Below are 25862 nucleotides of genomic sequence, written 5' to 3'. Positions count from 1 at the left end.
ACATAATGGGGAAAAATGAAGAGAGACAGTCTAAACAGTTTATCCTTCCCTCCAGAAGACCATAATATGGGCTGTTAAGCCTGGATAGAGAGGGCTTACGAACTCTTATTGCATACTATAAGGGACATTGCAGCCTTAGCTATCATCTCAGGAAGCTAGAACTAGAAAAACCTGCTGTTTTCGTGAACTGGATGTTAAAGCTCCAGACCACATTCTCTGTGTATGTACAGTTGTCACTTAACGAAGATTCGTACACCTAGATGGTGTGACTACGAATCTTTAGACGATATGGAACAAAAAGACTGAGAATTACTGAAATTCATCAGAGGCTTCCAGTTTGAAGACTGCGATCAAGTACGTTGCGCCTTATCAGATATAGCAGATCATTATTGCCTAGTAATAATAATAACAATGATAGTAAAAACTTCTATGAGGTGAATTCTTTGAGACCCAAAATTGATCAGTCGAACTCCTTAGACTAAAGAAACCTAACCAGGTAACCAGAACCAGACCTCTTAAAAGGTTATTTCAGGTTAGTAAAGAACGCAAAGGCGTTCTATTACTGCCGTGACCGAATGGGTTGGTGCGTGAGTACCATTCGGGAGTGTGAATCTCCGTGCACGAACATAAAATAATATAAAAACATTTTTCTAATAGCGGTCACCCCTCGGCAGGCAATGGTAAACCTCCGAGTGTATTTCTACCATGAAAAAGCTCCTCATAAAAAATATCTGCCGTTCGGAGTCTGCTCAAAACTGTAAGTTCCTCCATTTATGGAGTAACAGCAAGACCCACACCACAAATAGGAAGAGGAGGAGCTCGGCCAAAATCGAACTGAAGTGTACGCGCCAGTTATTTATTTTATTTTTTAAAGAACGCAGATAGAGTTTTTATTAGCACTATTTGATAAGATAAGATGTAGATTGTTAAAAAAGAGGTAAGGAGAAAGACACTACTTTCACAAACTAACGGATACCTCTTGTTGATACTAAGTGGATAAGCAGGATATTGCACGTGTACAGCAGGCTCTTCTATTGTACATGCACTGGCCTTGATCACATTCGCTTAAGGTTACATAGGAGGCCCTGAAACTCCGATAACTGATTTTTTCGCCGGAATGTGCAGTGATAAAAGTTTTTATACTACTATTAGTTGCAGTCCTCCCCCTTTCGTCTGCTAAAGACTCTCTAAAAAATGAAGTGTCGAAATACTTAAACATTAGGTGTGTATATTACAAAAAGTATATATGACCTAACAAATGTAGTCCACTTCTAAGCACTCATAAACGAGTAGATGTTAAGCGGAATGCAGTAATATTTTTTCTTTGAGTTTCATTGAAAAGAAGCTACTTACTTATAGAAGTTGCTTTCTAGGTCTAAGAAATTGTATAATTTTCCGAAACAGAAAACATCAGCTATATAAGCAAACGCAATACTTCACAGAACTCAACAAAAATATAATGGTAACCCAACACTCCACACGCGCTACCAAAAAGTTTTTCAAGAAATTTCAGAGAGAATATCGATCACGTTGGAAGCACACGTGCTTAGCTTTTAGACTTAGTTTTGGAATTAAGATAATTTGTAAAGTCAGTTGTAAAAGATACAGCAACGAATAAAGACCGGCCTAGTCCGAGTCATTTTTTTGTTAGCCCCTGTAAACCGGGTTGTTTAACTTACATAAGCGAACACAGCATAACAACAACCACAACTTCAGTTTTCATCAAGCCGCCAATTGCATCAGCCAATACTGCTAAACAGGGGTCAACAAGCTTTCCACACAATTTCCCCCACATTGCTCCACATATTCATTCACCTTCTGTCTTCCACATGCAACCACTCCCACCTTCTCTAAAGCACACACACTTTTCTATATGTATATGCAACTCAATGTCGCCACGAGTGCACGAAGCAAACAAGTTCGTTGTTGTTAAGCAACGTAAAGCAGCTGCTAGCGGGGAAGTATGAAAATCTGCTTACTGGGTCAGAAAGGTATGTGACTTTGGCAGCACTGGCTACAGCGAGTGACCAAAGCTAATATAAATGACAAAAACACATACACACACTCCCATATACAAATATACTTACATACACATAGAAAAAATACAATAAAAAGAAATCTCAAGTGAAAAAGAGCTAGTAAAACAATGCAAGACATTCAGGAAAATGCAAACAATAGTCATACATTGTGCACATTTCAAACTCCCAATGCACTTGTGTTGGTAAACAAACAGACAAACAAAGGTATTTAAGAAAGCTTTGATGCGAGAAGAGTAAATATGCGAGCAGTTATGTCAAGTAAAAAGTGAAGTAAAGAAAGTCTGGCTAGATGTGGCTTCAATTACAGAGCAGCTGACATTTTCCACTTTCAGTTTCAACCGCACGAGCGTGAAAGGTGTGCAAATTTGTATAGATACGTACAAGTGCAGACACATATAAACCTAAAGATATATTATGGGGGAAATTTGTGTGAGTATGCGTGAAAAAAGCATAGAGAAAGAAGAAAAGTGGTAGTGAGAGGTGAAATGTATGGAAGACGAAAGGCTTGAATTTCTTTTCAAGGCTAAGGCAAAGTAGAGTGACACAGTTCGAGAGCTGCTGAGCAACTGACCTAGAAAGGGGATTTAAGCCATTGCACAGTAACGTTTCAACAAAGGAAAGTAATGACAATAAAACGATGTAGCTTTCAAACATTTTTTTGGTTTTAGTTTGCATTTCCTACCATAATAATTTATTTTGAGAGTTAAATAGAATTACTTCATGGAAATGTATGAAGGAATTTGAAAAATTGTAAGTACATCACCACTCTCGTTACATGAAATCATTAGTGCATACTTTTCGATAGCACTCTTTATATTACAGATTATAATTATTTTTGAATTAATAAATTAATTAAATGATATTTCGGACTTTACATGCATTGTAATTGGAATGCGTTTCTCTTAAAATTTTTTTATTTTGTTTCGTTTTGTAAGACCAGTTGGGTATTCTTCCCCCAAGAAATTAATTTTTATACTGAAGAAAGTAGAAAAATCGCCAGGAAAAAATTGTTAAAAATCCAAGAGATTTCTTAGCCGCCTAAAACTTGCGCCTATTTTACTAGAATTCTATGAGCCGTGACACTGAGTACCCGAAAATTTGCTACAAATTCATATTAAAAAGTTAAAAATTGAACGAAGTTTTCTACAATATTTTTTGCATAAAGTTTCAAAGTTTGGTGTTTGTGCTTTAGTGAGTATTAAGTAACAAGAAAATTCTAACTAGAAAAACATTGTTAGTAGTAGAAAAACTCATCCTGGGTATCAGGAATATCGAATAGCCTTTTAGACTACTTAATCCGTGAAAACAAGGGTGTAAGCGCCAATTATGTATGTATGTAATCAAAGAAAAAACCGAGTGTAAGCGGAAAGTACTGAACGTTGGTCTCTTAGTACAAAACGAATTAAAATTATTTATTGAATTCTTCTTATAAACACGCGGCATGGGCTACTTAAGGCAAAAAATAAACCAAAGAGTGGCGAGCAATGCAATCACAAATTGCAAATATAGAAATCAGATCAATCAACCCAACCAAGTTATTGAGAGCATCCCCAGCGAATCAGTAGACCGAATTAAGACTTGATTGTCGTCTATGAAGCTGCAATTAGCTGAGCACAAAATCGATGTAGTCCTAAAAAGCAGCAAGAAGACAGTGGAAACTATGAATGTAAATATTGGAACTGTAACTATTATTTCAAAACCAATTATTAAATACCCAGGAGTGATGAATGATAGTCGTTTAAATTTTAAAATGAACCTGGATACGCTGGGAAAAAAGCATCGAGTGTCTATCACGAATAATGCCAAACAACGGCGGCCATAGCAAAAGAATCCTTTTCTAACATTTGGTGTTGCACGCACGAAGAATCGAATCTGGACACTTTCATGGCTGTCACGCACCAATCCATTTGGCTATGGTGGTCGAATCACATTCTGAGACTTAATTCATCTGTTCTATTTTTCATTATTTTCACCTTTAGAGCTAGGTGACAACGCCATGGTCATTATTTTGAACATATATTGTTTGATGCGCATACTCGAACCCCTTATTAAATTTTGTTATTAATTTGCATTTATTCTTCAAAACTACATGGCAACGCCGTTTAAAAATATTATTGACTTAAAGCTTTTTTTAACGTTCCATTGATATATGTGCAGATATTTTTTTACAATTAACATATTTCTGTATAAATTTATGAATTTCCAAAAAAAAATAGTTGGCAACACTTGTCAAATTTTTTTTTTTTAAGTTTGTTTAAATACCTTTTATCTGATATCCATATTTTGGTATTTAAATAAAATGTGTCTTAGGTTGCTATTTTCCAATAAAAATCAGGTGGCAACACCAAATAAAAATTGTAAAGCACTTTAAACACCTTTTATTTGACGCTAATATAAATCTTACCGTCAACTTAAGTTTGTTACTTCAGCTTACTGTTTTTGGAATAAAATTCAGCTGGCAATGCCAAAAGAAAAGAAATTTAAATCCAAAGCTATAGCTTTCATATCATCTTACACTCATTTCTTCCCAAAAGTACTTTATCACAAATGCTTTCAGGAATGCAGAATGAAAAATTCAGTTTATATAGGAGGTGCCACGCCCCCTTGTCTAGTCGAGAAATTTTCCATTCTATTTTCCATGCGATCTATGTTGATCACCCAGCCCTATATGCAAGTTCCCCCGAATGCAGTGGTGCATCTGTTAGGACCATATTCCTAATATAGTTGCCTACTACTACCCTTTCTATCATTTTTAATATAAATGTGGTAAAAAAATTGGGTCGAAGGCATTAAAATGAAGTGGGTTCTTCTTTCCTGCCTTCGGTATAAATACTTTTCGCCTTCCTCCATATTTTTGGTATGTATATACATAACTGCGACACAACTGCGACATTTGTTCTAGAAATCCTGGTAAGTAGAAGTCCCTTTTAAAACAATTCCAGGAAGATGTTACTTATCGCCCATTTCAATCTTGGTGTCACACATTCAACAGGCTTTACTAAGCCAAATTGTCACAGCACAATTTTTAACACAAAAATATGGATTAACATATAACTGTATAAATAAATGCCAGATCAATTTGTGTCGTTCAAAGCATTTAGAAAATTTAATGCAACACTTTTTTTAAATACTAAAAAACCCGACTTTATTTCCTTCCCTCCTTCAGAAGAATCTTTGTAAGATGATAAAATATGATTGCCCCAAATATACATATATCTTAATTCTATCACTCACTTGATGTACGGTATATTTGCTGGAATGTGATACTTGGCACCCAAATCGAAATCCTTTTCTGATCGTAGTACTGGCGGTTTAATACCACCATAACGCTCTCTGAAACAAATATTGAGATTTTTAGAAAATCTGTGTCATTTGAAGGTACAACATGCGGCAAAACTGGTATAACAAAATAGGCGACTGATAGAAGAAGATTCCTCAGCGTTCACAGTTGAATTTATTTTTAATTCTCATAAATGAATTAGAATAAGTTTTGCTACACCCCGTACAAACGAAACTAACCTGAGATTCCAAAAGTGACAATTCATCATGTGTTTGTTGGTATTCCCACTAAAAACATCGTAACGCCAATTATCCAAGGCCAAAGCAAATGGAAGAAAAGCCACCTGAAAAGGCAACATATTTAGCCGAGAAGAATAAATTAATGATAAAAAATAAAAAAAACTTATATGAGTGTGTATATAATACGATGCCCACAGTGGGGACCAATTCCGAAGCGAACCGAATGCTAGTTACGTACACACTCACCCAGCTAGCGCGGACATCATTGACTTTGCGCAAAAGAACTCTTACCTTGTCTAAGGCCATTGTGATGAGGTAGTTTATGTCGTAGCTCGACTCGTCGACAGAGCGTTGCAGCAGCCCAATCGTTTGAAAGTGTTTCGATGTCGATATGGACAGCGTCACAGCATCTCCGATCGCTTGATGGAAAGCTGGGTTGGCACCATTTCGAAACACCTTCGGTAAGTGGCGATATTGCAAAAAGTACTGTATGTGCGCCATCTCGTGATGCGCACTCAGCAGGCCCTTCTGACTAATTTCCGAACACACTTTCACACGAAAGTCATGGCGATTACAGAAATCCCACGCAGATGGTTCACAAAATACACGTCGCCCATCCAGCGGCTGTTCCAACAACGAATTGCGATAGAACTCTGGACCTACGGCCGACATGTTAATAGACGTGAAAAACTCTTCGGCCAATTGGAACATTAGCAAAGGCGTATAGCCCTGTTCAATCATGCGCGGCGTTATATCGACCAATTTGCGCCCAGGGTAAGGTATGACGATATCCAAAATGTTCGACCACGATTGTGCATACATATTACCGAGTATGTGCGATGGTATTGGTGCAATGCGATTTATGCGATTCGGGCCATAATAGTCGCGCAATTTTCGACGTACGTACGAGTGTAGACCCTCGTATAGCGGACGTATTTGTTCCCAAACAATGTCGACATCCTGCCGAAAGTTGGCCGACTCGTAGGGAAGATACCAGAATTCACCACCATTCGTGACATCTGTGGAAAATTAACGTTTGAATAGTGAGTGAGGTCGAGTGCGTGAGTGGATAGAGGAAGCATGACTTACTATTCACATAGGCTACTTCGTTCATAACGTCAATCAGCTGCTCATAACCATCGCGCATTTCACGGCCCGCTTTGCGATGATATTCCACCCAGGTGTGCTGTAACTCATCCCAGTCGCGACTTTTGGACATAATCTCCTTAAGATCGGGTATGTAACGCAGATTGCAGACAAAGGGTTGTTGATACGCGCAAATCGTGGCTTCATTGTAGATGTACAACATCTCATTGATCAGTCGATTGTACTGGCGAAATGGAAGAATAAATATCTACTAGCCTCTGAATTATTATCTCTCCAACTTACCCGGTCCAAAGTTTCTAAGGGTAAAGCATTTGGTCCCGCCTCCGATTGTAACATCAACTGGCGATAGAGTTGTCGATCGAGAATCAGTTCTTTATTGATAGTCTTCGATTGTTCGCTGACCAGGCGTAAGAAGTCGACGTAATTTTGTTGAGCATTGAACTGGTGGATAAAAAATTATTCAATAAAATTTTTGACAATTACATTCCAATATAAGTAACATAAATTTCTTTATAAAAAAAGGGTTCCTCTTAAAAATCGTATGTAAGTTTGGCCGACCCACTGGTAGACCTTTGAGCTTCTGAGTAGAAGTGTAGGATTTGTACTAAGTTGCAAGTCTGGTAATTGGTTTAATCGGATTTCTATGTAGCGTTGGGATGAAAAGATCGCAATTATGGTGATGACTTCAGTGTAATGTTAAAATGCAATCAATCTTACTACTCATATAGTGCTTTTGAGATCAAAAGATCGATTTATAGAAAACATTAACTGCGAAATTGTCCATAAATCTGCACAGGGTTCCTTATAGGGGCAGAAGCAATTGAATCACGTATCTGAATATATCTACTTTATGAATTCATGACCAAACTATTTCTTTTATGCCTTCCATAAAACTTTTATTCAAATCAACTTTTACAAAATAATTCATCACCCAGACTAGTTTTCGGTGGTTGCCACTCTCCAAGAAGCTGTAGAAGTGTTCACTTAGACCTAGAGGCCCATTGTGATACCACTTACTTAGGTGAAACCGCTTCGTAGTTGTGCGATAATGAAAAATTGTGGCTCACTGCGGATTCTAATTCTGGATGACTCAGGTCCAAAGAGGTAAGAGTTTAGATTACAATGTCGCATGCAGCCAAGAGCGGGATATTCGAGTGAAAGTTTTGTTAATCGTCTAGAAAAGTTTTCAGCTGCTTTTTCGCGCTTTCATTACCACTTTACTGCAGACCGATTGCGATGCAAATTTTGAGAACCATTTTTCATTTCAGGGGAAAATCACTCATCATAACCTACAATTTTGTTCAATTTTGATGGAAATCCACATGCAAGGAAACCTTACCTGAATCCGTGGTGCTTTTGCAATTCTGTCTTGATCTCAACTTCGGTTTTAGGATGTACTAAGTAAGCGTCACAAGATGTGACCGAGAAGCAATTTTTTCAACGGCCCTCTATAGTATAGTTTCTGTGGATATCCCGTTTGGAAAGTTAAAAACTGGACTACTGATAAGAAGGAGAGCTTTCTCCATTGTTTAGATCGGCCATTGATAATATCAAGTAAGCAAAAATATTCAGAGATAACCTTGAATCATAAATATATTCTAGTGGCACTACAGATGATTCGGTCTAGGTTAAGTTGGGTTGCCGATGAGAGAGTCCACTTGGATGAGAAATCAAATTCGTTCTTTCTGATACCATTGCAGTTGAAAAAAGTTAAAGCACAAAAAAACGAGGACAGGATGGGTGCATAGAGATGTGGGTTATGATAAAGATTGAAAGATGACTAATCATGGTTGTGCCAACCGCTTCGTGCTTAATGATTCGGTCTAAATGGAGCCACTTTTTGGCTAGATAAAGCAATATAACTTATCATCCGTGACCAAAGCAAACTTAAGTGTTTTCCGGCGTTTTAAAATAAGAGAGACAATAGTTTCAAGTCAAAAAAGTTCAACTGATTTAAATTTTTAGAAATTATTGCTTGCCTTCGAAACAAGGTAAAGAAATCCGTTGATATCAAAAAGTTATTCGCTTTGTTTATAAAAACTACAATATTATAATTTTTCGACCTGTGAGGCAGCAAGAAGTTTCTTTTCGAATTAGATACAATCACGAACGAAAACAGTGATACGGTTCATTAAGTCCCAGGGGATAAGATGGCTCGGGCACGTTATGAGAATGCCCAAAGACGAGCACCACGACAAGCGCTTGAATTGCGCCCGGTTGGAGACCGAAGAAGAGGACGCTTAACAAAAATATGGCTCGAATATGTGAAAATAGACCCTAAGAAGATATACGTAAGGCATTGGTTTTGAATAGAGAATGTTTGTGAATGAAGCAACAATGGTTCATCAAGAATTGTGATGCTAGAAAGATGAAGAATAAAAAATGATTAGCACCTTGAAGTCGTTTCGTTGTCTTCAAGTTTGATGCTATCCAAAGCTAACTGATTGGAAATCTGATCAAAAAACATGAGCCGTGTAAACTCAAATGGAGCTGCTCAAGGCAAGACTGCTAATTCTACTCGATCCTTTATATGTTAATCGTTTAAATGTACGAGGGCGGGTCAATAAGTCCGTGACTTTTTGTATTTCTGACCCTCTGAAAAAGAAATACTGCTCCTGTCAACAGGCATCTGCCAGTCTGCAGTTGACTCCTGGAGCAGTATTTCTTTTTCAGTAAAGAGGTCAGAAATACAAAAAGTCACGGACTTATTGACCCGCCCTCGTATGAAGCCAACATTGTTTTTAATGTTTATATTACCCCCGTAGCCGAATGAGCTGGTGCGTGACTCGCGGCTGCCGTAGCGAATGTGTTGGTGTGTGACAGAGAGAACGTTATGGTATATATACATATATTACCCCCGTATTCTGCTTCTTCTGATTACCCGAAATAACTCATCACTCGCTCAGCCTCAATATCCCTTTGGGACTAAGTCGGAGTTTTCCTTTAATGCTTTCAGTTGTTGGCTCACAAATCGTAATAAAATTGAAGCAGCAACCTTTTTCGAGCTTTTTATTGGTTATTTATCTGCACTCAACTATCTAAGTGTAGCGCCCTTCGTGTCGAGGAAGCCATTTAGCCTAACTTAAGCTGCTGATTATTTAGAATTGATTTTTATTTTATCAACATCTAACCTTGGATGTCCAAAACTAAAACAAACCTTAAACTTGCATTAAGACGTGATTTTGACGTTTGTCGTTTGTCTTTCGGCAAGGAACCGACAACTTCAAATGGCATTGAATTCTACAAAATACAAGATGGAATCTATAAACACCCGCACATGAGCGTGCACATGTATGTATGTACATATGCCACTGGAGTCACATCGAACCTTGACGGCCGGCTGTCACTGTGACCGCATTACACGCAAACACGTACAGATAAAGTACGCAGCAACAACAGCCACATAGGCAGGGAAGCTTTGCACGTGAGAAAACCTATTGGTTAAAAGCAACGAAAAACAAAGCATACGACTTTTTTATGTGAAATTATCTCAAATAAAGGCATGCGATCTGCAGCGCTGAGAAATTTTCTCAAAAAAGTACACAAAACAAAATCAGGCATTTATGAGGCTCGTGTGCATAGCGACTGAGCGAATGGCTTTTATGAGTATGACCTTGCAAAGCCTGCGTTTGTTTTTTCTGCATGCACTCTGTCACACAACAACACTTGCTTTTTGTTGCATTTAGTAGCGAGAGAATTGTGTTTGCCTAACCAACTTTCCTCGCTCTCTTCAAAAAACTGTACTTCTACTTCACTCCCCCTCTCGCTCTCTCTCTCTCTCTCTCTCTCTCTCACTTACCGCATCCGCTTGTGTCAGCTCATTCACATTTGTCTCGAAATTCCATTGAGCTGCCACATTGGCAGTACACTCCAATGACCCCCTCTGATCTGTCTCCACAAGCAGGTTGCGTAACTTCTCCAATTCAATTTGATAGCGACGGTCCTGTTGGAAGCGTTGTCGTTCGAAATAACGTTCGTTATTCAAATTGAAACGATCTTGATTCGGGCGGAAAGGATTCTCATAACGACTGCGATCGTTAGCATAAGGGCTGTTCGGATTGAAGGGCCTATTGGGATCAAAGTTGCCTTCGCGTGGTGGTGGATTCCCGTTGAAACGTGCATTGTAATCGTTATTGGGATTATTGAAACGATCTTGTTCACGATCGTTGATGTTGTAGCGCTCCTGCTGACGACCATCAAAACCATCTGCATAACGATTGTTGCTGTTGAAACGATCGCTGGGATTGTCGTAATTATGATTGGGATAACGAAGATTGTCACGTTGTTGTTGCGCTAAATTATTGTTGTTATAGTCACTAAATGGTGAATCAGCTACGGGAAGTGAAAAGTTTTGCGCTCTCGCCGGGTAGGTGTAACCGTAGCGCATGCGTTCATCGTACGTTTGGCCATTCTGTTGGGAAAATAATTTTTTTAGAAAACTCTGTACTGAATGTATTCATTCACTATTTACTCTAAAATCATCGGCCCCATCATCGTTGAGTCCGTCACTGACATATGGCGGCCCATATCGTTGACTGCGATCCAAGTCGCCTTGTAATTGCTGTGGACTCGCTGGTTTTCTGGGTGTGAGGGCATTGTAAAATAGTGCTGGATCCTGTGTGTCGGGGTTCAAAGGTGGCAAATCGAGTTGTGGGTCCGCCTTCACCACTAATGCTAAATGCACCAGGGTAGCAAAAATGCTAAGGGTCAGTTTGTTGTTTACTTCAGTCATACTGCGTGTAGTTGGAACTGCAGTGGCACTCAAACTTCGATGTGTAGCGAATCTTATCACTTTGATGGAAACGCGCGCAGTTTTTTTGACGACTATCACAGTTTTTATTTGTTATTTTAATATTCAATTGTTTATCATGAATACTGTTTAACAAAAAATTTAAGTCAATTTAAATAAATTTATTTTTCCTTCAATACCAAAACTTACTCTTATTGCACTTTTAGGATTAAGAAAATTATTATTTTTAATTTTAAGAATTGTTTATTTTAATTAGCAATGATCACAAGGCGTTTCCAAACGTTCATTAATCATCGCATAATGCGAATTTTCTGGCCTCAAACTGTATCTAACACCAAATTATTGAGGAGAGCAAATCAATTATATGTGATGACTGAAATCCTCGGAAAGAAATGGCAATGGATCATGTGGACTGAGAAAGAATGAGGACAACATCGCCAAATAGACGCTGCGATGGAACCCCTTTGAACAGGCAAGACGAAATTTAGACAGACCACGAACCACCCGGCGCCGCTCAACGGAGGCTGTAATCAAATCAAAAAATTGTATCTGGAATGAACTTAGAGCCCTTGCAGGAAACCGTGTTCGATGGTGAAGAGGAGTTGTTGACGCCCTATGCTGCAACTATGAGTTAGAGGATCCTGTACATATATTTTGTAGCACTGTTGCGCATTTGAAAAAAAGTGGAACACAAACCCTTTGATAACCTATATCTTGAAAAAAAGTTTCCCGCAAAAAATTATATATTTCCCGTTCTTAAAAGAAGTAGGTATGTTAATCCCTACGAGGCCTGTTAGAAATTTATCCGACTTTGTTTTTTATTTCTAACACCTGACAAATTTGAATTACGCGCGCTTGCATAAGCAGGCCTGTAACCTTCCTGCACATGTCTGAATTTTTTCCTGCCTGTCGCTGGCGTCAGTTGCTGTCAAGCAGTGTGAACGTAACATGGTATTTAGTGCTCTCGTCGGTTTTTGAATACGCCTTGATGACGTGGAATGCTTTGACGACTTCATTTTGGTTTCCGTCGTACCCGTACACACAGGACTCATCGCCAGTGATAATGGTGTTCATGAAGTCAGGATCACTGTTTATGGAGTCCAGCATGTCCTGTGAGACTTCAACATGAAGTTCCTTTGCTCGCCCGTCAGCAGCTTCGACACAAATTTAGCCGCCACTCTCTTCATGGCCAAATCTTCGGTCACAATGGAGTGCGCCGAAAAATTGCTGATATCTACCTCTTCTGCAATTTCTCGGATAGTCACACGACGGTCCCGCATCAGCACAGCGTTCACTTTGGCAATGACATGCTCATTTCGGCTCCAATCCTTCCGTCATTTTTCTTGTATTCAAAAACCGCCGAGAGCACTAAATACCATGTTATGTTACCATGATCCAGTTTCAGAAGTCGTTCCTTAAGATGGGCCATTCTTTTTCAAAACGACATTCCGTAAAAGACCCAAATCAAAATTCGTTTAAATAAAACTAGGCCTTTTAAATAAAAAAGGATTTACTGTGTTGTTCCAACAATGCAAAATTTTGATAGGAATCGGAAGAGCATCATTAACAAACTTAGAGGGTGTTGCACCCACGTTTTGTGGCACAACAAAAACAGTATAGCCTGCTAACTTTTTTAGCAAAAGTTTTCATGTCTATGCTTTTGAGTACTTTTTCTTTAGAATTTGCTCTGAAATAAAAAGTAGCTTTTCCAAGAGAACATCACGGATTTATTAAGTTGCTCAAAGTGGCAGACACAGGGAGAAAATTAGACATCTTACATCGTTTTTTTCTTTAGATATCCATGCGAACTATCGAAGTTTTAATAAATAAAAACAGTTTTTTTTGTTGGCGAATTTTTTCAATGATTTATTTTTAATCTATTTTTATTTTTTATTTAATATTGAGGGCACAAAATATGCGTAAGTCCGATTGCAAACCTACAATTGTTGTAATGTATTTACTTTAAAGGTGCCCTAAGACCTAAGAGCAGTGAAACAAGAAAGATTGAAAAAAAAAAAATTGAAACACTTTCACATACATTCAGCACCTAATATTATATTTAAAAATGAAACTTATTTATTTATCATAAAATTTTTTATTTTTTTTTAATCCATTTCTGGTAGATTTATTTTTTTTTTACTTTTCTATTATTACAAATCTGCAAAATTTTTGAAAAATTATTTTTTTTCATTTTAATTTATTTGCTGCTGCAGAAATTTTGTTACTTTACCAAAGACATTTGGTTTTAGTTTTTTTTTTTTTTTGTTTCATTATATTTTACCCAAAATTGTGTCCTAGAAGATTTCTTTCTCCTTCATCAAGTTTTATTATACCCTTCATTCACAATTTCAAAATAATTAAATTTTTAATCACAAATAACGGCAGAAATCCTTTTACCACAACCACACGGAATGGCTCTCAAACTGTACGCACAAATACACTCGAATGTCAAATAATCCACAAAATAAATCCAATAAATTCAACAACAAAAATCACAACTATTCACTTTCAATTATTAGTTACTCTGTTGCACATTTGAATTCATGACAAAAAATTCTATTCTCCATTCAATGAAGGGAATCACAATTTTTCTAAACTTTAATGCGAAGCGCAACGTTTGCCAGCGCGTCTCGAACACTACTGAAAAACTTCAAACTTCAACTGGCGCAAATTACAAATCTCAATTTTGCACATAAGAACAAATTATTATAAAAAAAACAGAACGAAACAACAAAAACACAATGTAAAGAAAACAAAAACAAAAGTAAATTAGTAATTTTTCATTTTGCATTTGTGGCGCATTAAGCAAAATTTTACTTTTTAAGTTGAAGGGGGAAAAATTGTTCAAATTGTAACGTCACACACGCGCGACAGCGACGCGACTAAAGTGACAATGTAGCAGCAATGAATGTGAGGCGGTGGCGGCAGTAGTAGGAAAGCGCCGCCGATAACAATAACACACACACACACACGTCACATACGTACAAATATATTAACAAGTGTAAGTGCGGCTTGTACTCGCATGAGATAATCGCAATTAGCACTGAACTACGCGCACAACAACAACAGCAACCACAGCAACTAGAATTGACAACAATAGATTGGGTCACACAAAAGCAAAATTCACATTAAAATATTTAAAACACGACAGGTATGAGTAGTTACGGGTAAAAAAAAATGTTTTGGTTTTTACAAAAACAAAAAAGGCAAAATCCTGTGCTTGGAACGCAAATATGCGCATACATATGTAGTAGAAGCAGTTTCTGAAATTATCAGCAACAACAACAACAGTGGGCACAATACAGAACATAGCTCATATGAGTATAATTTAAAATTAAGTACTTACTACTTAAAAACAAATGATGTTCACACACACACACACACGCAGCGCCAGATTTGCGCCCGCATTCGTACTCGCACAGCGCCCATTTCCAGTTTGAGGGTGGCTTTAATCAGCCAGTCGCCGTGAGTGACAGCAGCCAGACAAGTAGGGCGCGCATGTGTGTGTGTCTGTGAATATACGAAAGTGATATTTTACGAAGTGCAGGTGTTTTTCGCGCACTTATTTACACACAAACATTTAAGCTGGAAACTTCGACTTAATGAGTAATCGATTTACAATTTGAGCTACGCAAATACTTTTTTTAACGCGTCTACGATAATTGAGCGCTTCACTTTTGCTTGCCAGGTGATAATAATAGTTAAACAATTTGTGCCAAAATGCAGTTCCGTCAGGGTTTTTTGGAGACATTAGCACTAACACATACATATGTAAATAGACGTATACTTCGTGTGTGTACATATGCAAACATTTAATATAATGCGGATAGGCAAACGGGAAATCGGAAGTAAAATTAAAACAAATCGTGACCTATAAATCAAATTTCTTTATCTGCATCTATCAGCGTCTGAAAAGGATACGGGGCTAAAGTAGTTGTGGAAATTTTACAATTTTTTGTCAACCAAACTTTCATCCACCAAACACCTAATTCGACTCTTCAATTAGTGTGTCAAATGCCCTCCATTTACGCTAGTCAAATTTACGTATTTTATTAAAATTCACTTAGGGGGCAGATACTTATAAAATTTGGAAAAAAAATGTTAATATAATTCTTTAAGAATATATCAAAAAAATGTTAGAACGTAAATTTAAGTATTTCTTATAAAGAGTGGTTAAAATTCAAGGGCCGATGTTGAATGTGAACCACACCTAAACGTCAACGACACCGTTGGACTCCTTTCTTTGGGGTTATTTGAAAGAAAAGGTGTACGTCGATAAGCCAGCAACAATGCAAGAGCTAAAGGATGAGATAATTCGTCACATTAACGGCACAGAACCTCAATTATGCCCCAGCGTCATCGAAAATTTGGACCATCGGATAGAGGTGTGCCGCGGCAGCCATTTGGCCGATATTTTGTTTCATACGTAATTGAGCCATACCAATGTTATCATAGTAAGGAGAAATGACAACAATTTCTTAAAATGATTGTATTTTATTTGAAATCAACACCGGCCCTTAAAACTTAACCACCATTTATTATAGATCGTCAACCGTGACGACTCTATTCTTTGCCTTCGAGCGCTGGGAGAGGTACGAGTATAGTTACGTTGCCGACTTTAGACGCGGTTTTTTTCAAAACTATATTTTTCGAATTGGCGTACGCGATAACTCGAAAAGTTATTGACCGATCTCCCTGAAATTTGGCACACATCTTTGTTATGATATTACTTTTTATGTGAGTTGACAATTTCGAAAATTTTTCCAAAAAATAAGGAAAATTCGCCCCAAAATTCGTTTTTTTAAGCATTTTATTCCGCGAATTTTTTTTTCCATTAATTCATTTTAATTCATGACATTAATAATCAAAAAAATTTTGGTTTTTTGTATTCAGGTCACTGACGCCGATGCTACAATGCCCGCCGATTGAAAAGTCCCGCCGCGACGTTCCTGGAAAAATTGAGTGTACATCAGCCATTTTAAATGATTAAAATAAAAAAATAAAAATTATACTATTTTAATGTAATATATATGTATACAGTTTATACCAATTTTGAAAAAAATATATTGACTTCTTCATTTTAAATAATTTGATTGAAAATCAGGGAAAATATGGCCGTTTACAGGTATCTGTCCCCTTAAATTTCTAACTACGATTATAAACCGGCTTCAAAAAGTTCAACGTATGGCATGCATAACTTATGTATCAGAGGGGTTTTAGAACCACACCCTCTGGTGCTCTGAGTACTATTTTCTTCTTACCTTCCCTAGACTTGGTTAGTAAACTGAAAGCAGCGCGATTTAGGTGTTGGACACTCGGCCACAACACTGGGTCCATTTAATCCTACTGACTGTAGTTTGTACATATCATATTTTAATAGGATATTTACTAGTATAGTATGCATATATGTATATATATATGTATATTAGGGCGGGTCGATTTAAAAATCGCTCATTGCTCTGTGAAAATCGTATTCTAGGGATCAAAATAAGAAACTTTACCGAAGGAACCATACCTCTAATGATGTTCTCTTCTGATGTCGCCCAATTTGGGTCGAACGAAAAATCCCACTTTGACCCATTTAGAGTGCTCCAATCAAGTCCAAATGTATGACCGACCCCCACTAACTTTGGACGGCCGATCTACCCATGCCAGTGGCACACCCTCTAAAACTCCTCTGGGGGGTTCCCCATACAATCATTTCAAAATATCACCATTTTTGGCCTTTACATGAGAAAAGAAACTAAAAAGTTCGACCCAAATTGGGGGACATCAGAAGAGAACATCATTAGAGGTATGGTTCCTTCAGCAAAGTTTCTTATTTTGATCCCTAGAATACGATTTTCACAGAGCAATGGGCGATTTTTTTGCCTCCCCACAAATCGACCCGGCCTAATGCATATATATGTACATATTTGTTACTAGACGTTCCAGGTAGACGTGAGTGAGTTGACAATATACCTGGGCGGAAAATTTTCTTACGGTTCTTTACTGATGGCTGAAAGATTGGCGATAAAGTTGGCTTTGGTGTCTACTGTAGCATATTTCAGGCTCAAATTTTAACTATTTACTGAGGTAGCTGTCTGATTACCCAATGAGAAATCTAAAAATAAGAAATCTGCCCACTAATTTTTAGTATAATAAATTGAAAGTTTGAAGTGGCTCCAAACTCTCGTCGATATCTGATCATATTTTTCCGTGATAATATTGCGCATTTTCTCAATTTAACAATGCACTATTTTTTTATACGGAATAAAGAAATATGATATAAAATACAAGAAAAATTAAAATACGGTTAAATTCTCAGCGATCTTAAACATTTCTGAAATTAGCACCAGTTATTTTATTGTCTCTGTCTCTGTATTTAACTTTCTAAAAACCATACGGATAATAGAAAAAACTGCGCACTTCTTCTCTTTAGTAAGAGTTTCTTCTTCTTCTTAGTCTGTAGTTAGGTTTTTTAATTCAGAGTTTTGCTCTATGGGATTCAGAAATACATAATTTCGTAATAAAGAAGTTTATCAAGCAGAATTTCACAATCATCAATTCTTTTTCTCTCGAATGGAACATAGGGAATCAGATTTTAGTTATAGAACTACATATTTCCATATAAACACAAATTCTGCGCCTCCAAATGCAACGTGCAGGCTGCCGTAGCAGGTGGATTTTCCACATTTTTGTGCGTACCACTTGGCGATTGTATTTCTCGCGGGTTTAAATTCATGTTTTCATATCTGTAGCTCGAAAAACGTGAAGTACATCAATAAGTTGCAAGCCTAAGGAAGATCTGGTGAGGTCCACACGTATATTACCAGATACTCAATAGCGTTAAGCCGCTTCTAACTGGAAGAACATACGCATTTTGCAGGCGCTCGCTCCGAGACAGACGCTTCAAACTTCAGAAGGCTTTTAAATCGTCAAAGTAACCCCTCCCCCTCCGAAACTTCCCCTCTCCTTAGTCCTGACCATGCCTCCCACGCGGATTGTGTACCTCATCTTCAATTATAGTTGTTCAGGTTAACATGATGTCCCACGTGGAGGTGAGAGAAGGAATTGAGGTTATAGAATGCCGATAACTGCCTCCTCGGATTTCTAAAACTCCCTTACACCTCAAGAATTTCCCAGTGCAGAGTTTTAATAGCCATAATTTTGAATACAGAATATTGTGTAATACAAATATTGTGCCGAACCCAAATTTGCGTATAATTTGCACTTTGCTTGTACAATATTTCAGGTATTAATAGTCGACACTAATACTGAGACACTGCCTCCAATAAAGGCTGGACGTCATAAACCACAGCTACAACAAGAAATACAAAACTGACGACACAAAAAAGGCGGCTTGTCGGTTGAGAAATAAAAAATAGAAACAAAAATTGGAAAGCTTTATTATAAATGTATGTAAGTATGTATGTATGTACTGACCGAAGTGCATGTGAAATTTTTCACGTTTAACGCACAGAAGAAATCAAACACGCAAATACAAAAAAAGGTGCTGACAGTTGTAAACAACTACAACAAATGCCTAATATCAGTAAACAAAAATGTTAAAAATACTGAAATTTTTTACTAAGCCGCATTGCGAGTACTCGCACTTTGTACATATGTAGATGTGTTTTGCATACGTGTGTATATGTGCACAGGCATGTAAGCCCATCTGTCAGGTTAAATCAACGAATCAACTACTTGATTTTCGTCACAATCTTCCCTCTCCTCCAGCAGAGATTCATTTAATGATGTACGTACGAGGGCCGCTTAAAAGGTCCGTGCAAAGTCAGAGAGATGGCACTACTGGCGCGTATCGGGGTGGTGTTTAATTAGTAGCATCTATTGGAAGAACGCACACCAAGTTTCAGCCAGATCGGACTATTTCATAGTGTTTGGCTTTCGTTTGAATCGAGGAGGTTAAGTGATTTTCATTTTCCATCACGACAACGAAGCAGCTCACGCCTCAGCAGTTGTGGTCGCAAAATTAATAGAAATATGGCTCCAACTCATTTCACATCCCCCCTAATCGCCAGATTGGGCTCTCTTGGATCTTTTCGACTATTTGTTTCCCAATTGAAGGAAAAAGATTTGGTAGGGAAAAGATTTTATTGAAGCAAGGAGGTGATTGCAATAACGAACGACTATTCCTCAGACTTCGACAAATCCTATTGTATGGAAGAAGTCAACAAACTACATAGAATAGTGTTGGACGAAGTGTATAAGCCCAAAAAGAGACTATGTTGTAAAATAAAAAAGTTTTACCCCAAACAATCGGTGAGGTAGGCAGCAGCACGGTAAAACGCTCTGTCAACAGGGGAACCCCTCAGGGAGGAGTCTTATCCCCTCTGCTGTGGTTACTAGTCGCTAACAATATCCTTACCAATTTCAACCGAAAGGGAATTAAAATAATGCCGTACACGGATGACACAGTGCTCTTGGTATCACGAATGTTTCCAACCATAATCAGTGAGATTATGGAAGGAGCTCTGGTATTATTCAGTAATTGGGCCACAAACTGCGGTTTAAGTGCAAACCCGAGCCAAACTATCATTCACTATTCACTAAGAAAACCAAGGTACCAAACTTTAGTCCCCCAAAACTAAAGGGCGTTAGGCTTAGGTTAACCCAACAGGCAAACTACCTAGGTGTTATCTTAGATTCCAAACTCAGCTGGAGGTCCAACGTAGAGCACAGGGTAAAGAAAACGAATATAGCACTTTACACGTGTAAGAGAATGTTGGGTAAAAAATGGGGTCTCCAACCAAAACTATCCCTACACAGCCATTGTAAGGCCAATACTAACATATGCGGCACTAGTTTGGTGGTCCGCAAGAGGAAAGAAGTACAACCAAATCAAGCTGAACAAACTACAAAGAACAGCGTGTATCCTAACTACAGGAGCGCTTAGCACCAGTCCTACTGGAGCGCTCAATGCACTAACTCATCTGCTACCATTAGATCTACACATTAAAACAATAGGTACTTGCAGCGCGGTGAAACTCAGAGACATGGGAAGCTGGACAACAAGGTCGTACGGTCACAGTAAGATCCTCCTACAGGGACCCTCGCTGCTCAAAAACAGATCAGACTACAAAGTCTCCGACCGGAACTTCAAGAAAAGCTTTACGGTACGTTTTCCACCGAGAGCCGAATGGAGCAAAGAGAAGGTGATTGGAAGATACGATATCGAAATCTATACCGACGGTTCTAAGATGAACTGTGGTGTGGGAGCTGGCTTCCATTCGGAGTGGCTCAACCTACCTTCTCAGACAGTCAAGCAGCTATAAAGGCCTTGGACTCCAACGCCATTTCAACCAAACTAGCCTTACAGTGTAGAGAGGAGCTGGAATTGCTCAGTCATTGGCTTGAAGTCTCTCTGATATGGGTTCCCGGTCGCAGGAACATACTGGCTCGACAAAAAAAAAACATCATTATACGAGGACGGTGCTGGTCACTAATTAGGATATTTCAGTGGAAACCACTTCAACAACAACAACAACCCCAAACAATTAAGCAGTTTTAATTTGTGCCCAGGTTTTTAAAACGACCCTCGCACCTACAAGTTGATCTGTTTAATGAGCAGCAAACAAATATCGTCATCCGTCATCTTTGCCGTCAGCGTCAGTCACTGCTGTCACAGTCAGTTCACTTGGACATTTGGAATTTGCCGTCTCCGGCACGTCGGGTGCTGTCATCTCGACCCGAGCAAATGCGCATGTGCGCAGTATTTTCCACCGAATCGCTTAATTTTTACGGGCAATTTCGTAAGGGTATCTGTGTAATTATTTGTCGACATACAACTGCACATATTTGTTTATTTGAAAGTGAGCATAGCAGCACTAAGCGGATCGCTGTGTCAAACTGCCTCCATTCACCTGTTCATCCATCCACTCAATTAGTTACTGATTAAATGCTTGCTTTCATGTTGTTGTTGTTTTGTTTAGTTATTTTTTGTTACTTTCATAAGCTCATTTTTGTTGTTGCTGTGTGCATTTTACGCGAGCGTGTGAAGTTAAGCAAATATGTAAAACACCCACTTCATTCACGGCTATTTGGTGTTTATTTAAATACTTGACGGCATCCCTTTGACTGCCTCAGGTGTTTTTGGGAGCACACATTTGCATTGATACAAACATATGCATATGTATGTATGTATGTAGATGCGGTTACTATTTTACTGCAGCTGTTTGAAATGGAAATGTTTTATTACAGACGTTCGCCCATAAATGGCAGTGTGGGAAAATGTTTTGCAAAGTTCGCTTCGACAATATTGAATATTTGCGACAGTCACATTTGACTTAGTAATTAGGTTACAGGGTAAATAGGATGCGGGTGCTTGTACTTGTACTTGTCAGTCAGTTGCAAGGGCATGTGGAGGCAAAAGTGATTGCACATAAAAAGTAAAGAAATAAATGCTTACATGAATACGAGAATTACCAATGATAGCATCCCTTTGACCTTGAGCTGATTTATTTTTTATGGTACCTAGGACCCTTGATCGTGAATACATCGCTGGTAGCAGTCCTTCCACTGCACGAAACATTTTTTAAACTCATCCGCCGGAATCGCGTTCAATTCGGCTGTCACAGTTTTTTGGATCGCCTCGATGGAGTCGAAATGCCTCCCCTTCAGCTTTCTTTCCAGGCGCGGGAACAAGAAGAAATCCGGAGGGGACAAGTCTGGGCTGTAGGGAGGGTGGGGAAGCACCGGAACCCCCATCTTAGCCAATGCAGAGGTGCAGAGAAAGGCGGTGTGCGCCGACGCATTGTCGTGATGAAGGCCTTCCAGATCGCTGTTCCTCTTCAACGAAGATATTTGGTCCCCATAAGCCTCCTTGAGTAGCCCAATGGTTTCGGTACTCGTTTTGTTTAGCTTTACGTAAAATTTGATCGAGTAACGTTGCTCCAACGATCGCTGCATTTTCGCCACTGCAAAATCCTAACACACTTTTAAAGCAGCTTTCACGCGCGGAGCGATGTTGACTGCACCGCTGTTGCCAGCGAACTGGGACCGGTTTTTAGTGGAAGGGGAAGGTCCAACGATCATTTTCCTCAACCAGCCGATTCAGTTGATCGCTTGGCAGACGCTCGCGCGGGAAGGCTCATTACTTTTCAATCAAACCCTGTATATGGGATAAAAAGTGTGAGGAAGTGCTCAAACTCACTAGAGGCCTCCCATTATAGGCTCGTGGACGATAAAAACTAACTAAAGATGTTTACAGGTGGCGCTTCTACGTCTATAAGTAATATGTAATATTCCAGTTTGTTGTAATAAAGTCTGATCTATACGAGTATACCCCCTCCGAGTCGTCCGATACCAAACCATGCTTCAGACAAGGTGATTCTCTATCCTGTGACTTTTTCAACTTTTTCACTTGCACTGTGAGCTAAACCACGCTGGTACTATCTTCAGCAAGGGAAGGTACCATCTCCTATGCTACGAGCCCACACGGATAGCATCGAAATTATTGGCGAAACCAACCGCGCTGCATACTTTGGCATACACCATTTCAAAGACATAGACAAGCAATGTAGGTCTTGCGGTGAATGATGGCAAAACAAAGTACCTGCTGTCAGCCCACAAGGACTCTTCGCGTCTTGGATAATATTTCAATTTGACAGCCAACAATTCAAAGTGGTGAACGACTTTGTTCAACTTGGGACCAGCATTAACAACAAAACCGACGTCAACCGAGAGCTCAAACGGAAAATAACTCTTGCCAACAGGTTTTTCTTTCTCTCGAAGGACCAACTTGACACTCCCGAACTGCAGAGGAATGAACGATGTCAACATTAAATGAACAAGTTTTGGGAGCCCTCAAGAGAAAAATAGTCCGTAAGAGCTTAGGTCCTCGCAGCGCTGGTGAAGAGTATCGTGTACGATGAAACAGCGAGCTGCATTAACTATATAGGGACATGGACATAGTTAAGCGTGTAAAAATACTGCGACTACACGGGCTGGGTCATGAACGTATGAACAAAGACGCTTCAGCAAGATGAACCGAGGACACGGTACCCCAAAAAGGTAGATGAGACAGAGGAATACGAGGGAGAGGAAAACCAGGTCTCCGTTGGAAGTCCCAAGTGCTGGACACCTGTCAGCACTCAGGATTTCTAACGTCATAACAGTAACCCATTTTCTTTGATAGAAGCGGAATTTATGAAAAACGTCTTTAGCTTTGACTATTCGCATTCAGAGAACTTCGTAGAGTTTTTCGCCCTTCAGACTCGCTCTTCTGACCCATGAATTTGTAGAGCTGCCAGGCTGGATGGACTTTGCAACGGAACATCGTGGAAACTCTGTGGTACTACTGAGCTGTGTTGTGACTGCTGCTGCACCAAAAGTGTTCAAAACTAGCTCTGTGAGCTATTTATGATACATGGGCTGCCACCAGTTATAATCTGGCTACTCTTGATCCGCCTTGTTCGCAACTTTAATTGGCTTTGCCACACATCTAAAATATTTCATTTCAAATGGCAATTTCACTTGCATTGACGTTTTTCCGCCATAATAAGCGAATTACATTACTTCCTTTCATTTTGTACTGGTTCTGGTTGGTCTACGCAAAGCGTTAACTCCTTCCGCCAATTCCGTGCACAACTCTTGACTTTGCTTGGGGGTCTGGTACAATTTTCACTCAAAGGCAAATCTGGTCTATCGCAGCAAAAATGAATATAATACTGAAGTTGCTCGTGTGTTGCACGATCGCATTTACCTTTACTGAAAGAATAAGAATATTTTTAAGTTTTTTCATTATCAATAAAATGGTATTTATAAGCTTACACTTTTCCATTATCCATCTTCTTCAAATTTGAGGACTATCAACTGTTCGCTTTATAGGGAATGAAAGTTGCACAGGAGATTTTGCTTGACAAAAATTGAGAAAACACAGCATTAGGCTGTAAATGTAAGTAAGTACTTCTCTCAGCATTCCAGGCCGACACATTTGTTGTCATTCAAAAAATTTCGAAACAATAGAATCAGTAGTTCAAAAAATTAGTTCCATTGTTGAGACTGACATGCAAGGAAGGTATTTCCGCTTATTAAGTAAGAAAGATAATTACACTTAACATAAATGGGTATGTGGGTATGTACTTATTCACGCATGTACTCGTATACACCTGGCCATTAGGCCGGGTCGATTTGTGGGGAGGCAAAAAAATCGCCCATTGCTCTGTGAAATTCGTATTCTAGGGATCAAAATAAGAAACTTTGCGAAGGAACCATACCTCTAAAATGAATTCTGATGTCCCCCAATTTGGGTCGAACTTTTTAGTTTCTTTTCTCATGTAAAGCCCAAAAATGGTGATATTTTGAAATGATTGTATGGGGAACCCCCAGGGGAGTTCCAGGGGGTGTGTCACTGGCATGGGTGGATCGACCGTCCAAAGTTAGTGGGGGTCGGTCATACATTCGGACTCGAGTGGAGCACTCTAAATGGGTCAAAGTGGGATTTTTCAAAATTTGCCCCTACCCAAAAGTTCGACCCAAATTGGGGGACATCAGAATTCGTTTTAGAGGTATGGTTCCTTCGGCAAAGTTTCTTATTTTAATCCCTAGAATACGATTTTCACAGAGCAATGAGCGATTTTTAAATCGACCCGCCCTACTGGGCATACTTACTTGTATATTAATGACTCAAACAATGACTGACTTAATTAATTAGCCTTAGATGATTAGGAGGAAAATTATGAATACGTGAGTTATATTTATTTGCTTAGAACGTCATTTGACTCCCAGCGTTAGCCACATTGGCTAAAGAATTTCCTGAGAGGTACACCCACATGCACATACACAGGTGCTTATATGCACTCGTTCCCTGACCCAGCGCCAAGACTCCAGCAGTTGATGAAAGTACAATAATTATTTTAGATTGCATCTCTTTAAGCAAAACCAATTGAAATTATAGTAATTTCGCTGCTGTGCTGAGCGTGCATTGGCAGCGCTTCGTTGAGTCTTGATGAATGAATGAGTTGTTTGGGAGCGATTGGAGGAGGTTTACTTATGCACACACACTCGTATATGGGTGATTTCAGCGGTAGGTGCACACAAATTTCATTATCCAGGGAATCGTTACTGATTTCAATATTAAACAGGAGGCTGAATGAAGTAAAATAATCAACTAAACTACTGACCTCTTTGCCTTAAACAAAATGAGCCAAAAACACAAAAACATTTTAGTACTTCAACTTCAAAAACTCCATTGTAGCAAAAGCTAATGTTTTTTCAGTACTTCTCAATTGATTTTTAATGCACTCCCATAAAAGTCGCACACTCGGTGCCTTACTGAGCTCAGTGCTATTACTCCGATTTAATTGTTTACACTTCATCCCAGTCAACGGTGTGTTTGCCTGTGTTTATTCAAATCTTACTTCGAGTTGTATAAAATTTGTTTAGTCGTAAATTTTTAATGACACCCCAGCCAGTTGATTGTTACATATTTGCAATTTAAAATGTGC

General features: G+C 38.8%; 1 protein-coding gene across 1 annotated transcript; it reads right to left on the bottom strand.

The window, feature by feature from the left end:
- Positions 1-5269: 5269 nt before the first annotated feature.
- On the bottom strand, positions 5270-11471 carry LOC129249237 (angiotensin-converting enzyme). The gene is made up of 7 exons (XM_054888928.1): positions 11137-11471; positions 10465-11076; positions 6948-7106; positions 6648-6888; positions 5850-6577; positions 5559-5662; positions 5270-5372 (listed from the first exon to the last, which is right to left on the bottom strand). The coding sequence occupies exons 1-7, from the start codon at positions 11395-11397 to the stop codon at positions 5270-5272; spliced, it is 2208 nt and encodes a 735-aa protein (XP_054744903.1). The 5' UTR covers positions 11398-11471.
- Positions 11472-25862: the final 14391 nt, after the last annotated feature.

Source organism: Anastrepha obliqua, chromosome 5 (genome assembly GCF_027943255.1).
Source record: "Anastrepha obliqua isolate idAnaObli1 chromosome 5, idAnaObli1_1.0, whole genome shotgun sequence".
Lineage (NCBI taxonomy): Eukaryota > Metazoa > Arthropoda > Insecta > Diptera > Tephritidae > Anastrepha > Anastrepha obliqua.
Note: the sequence above shows the minus strand (reverse complement) of the source record. Positions and strands in the feature narration are given on the sequence as shown.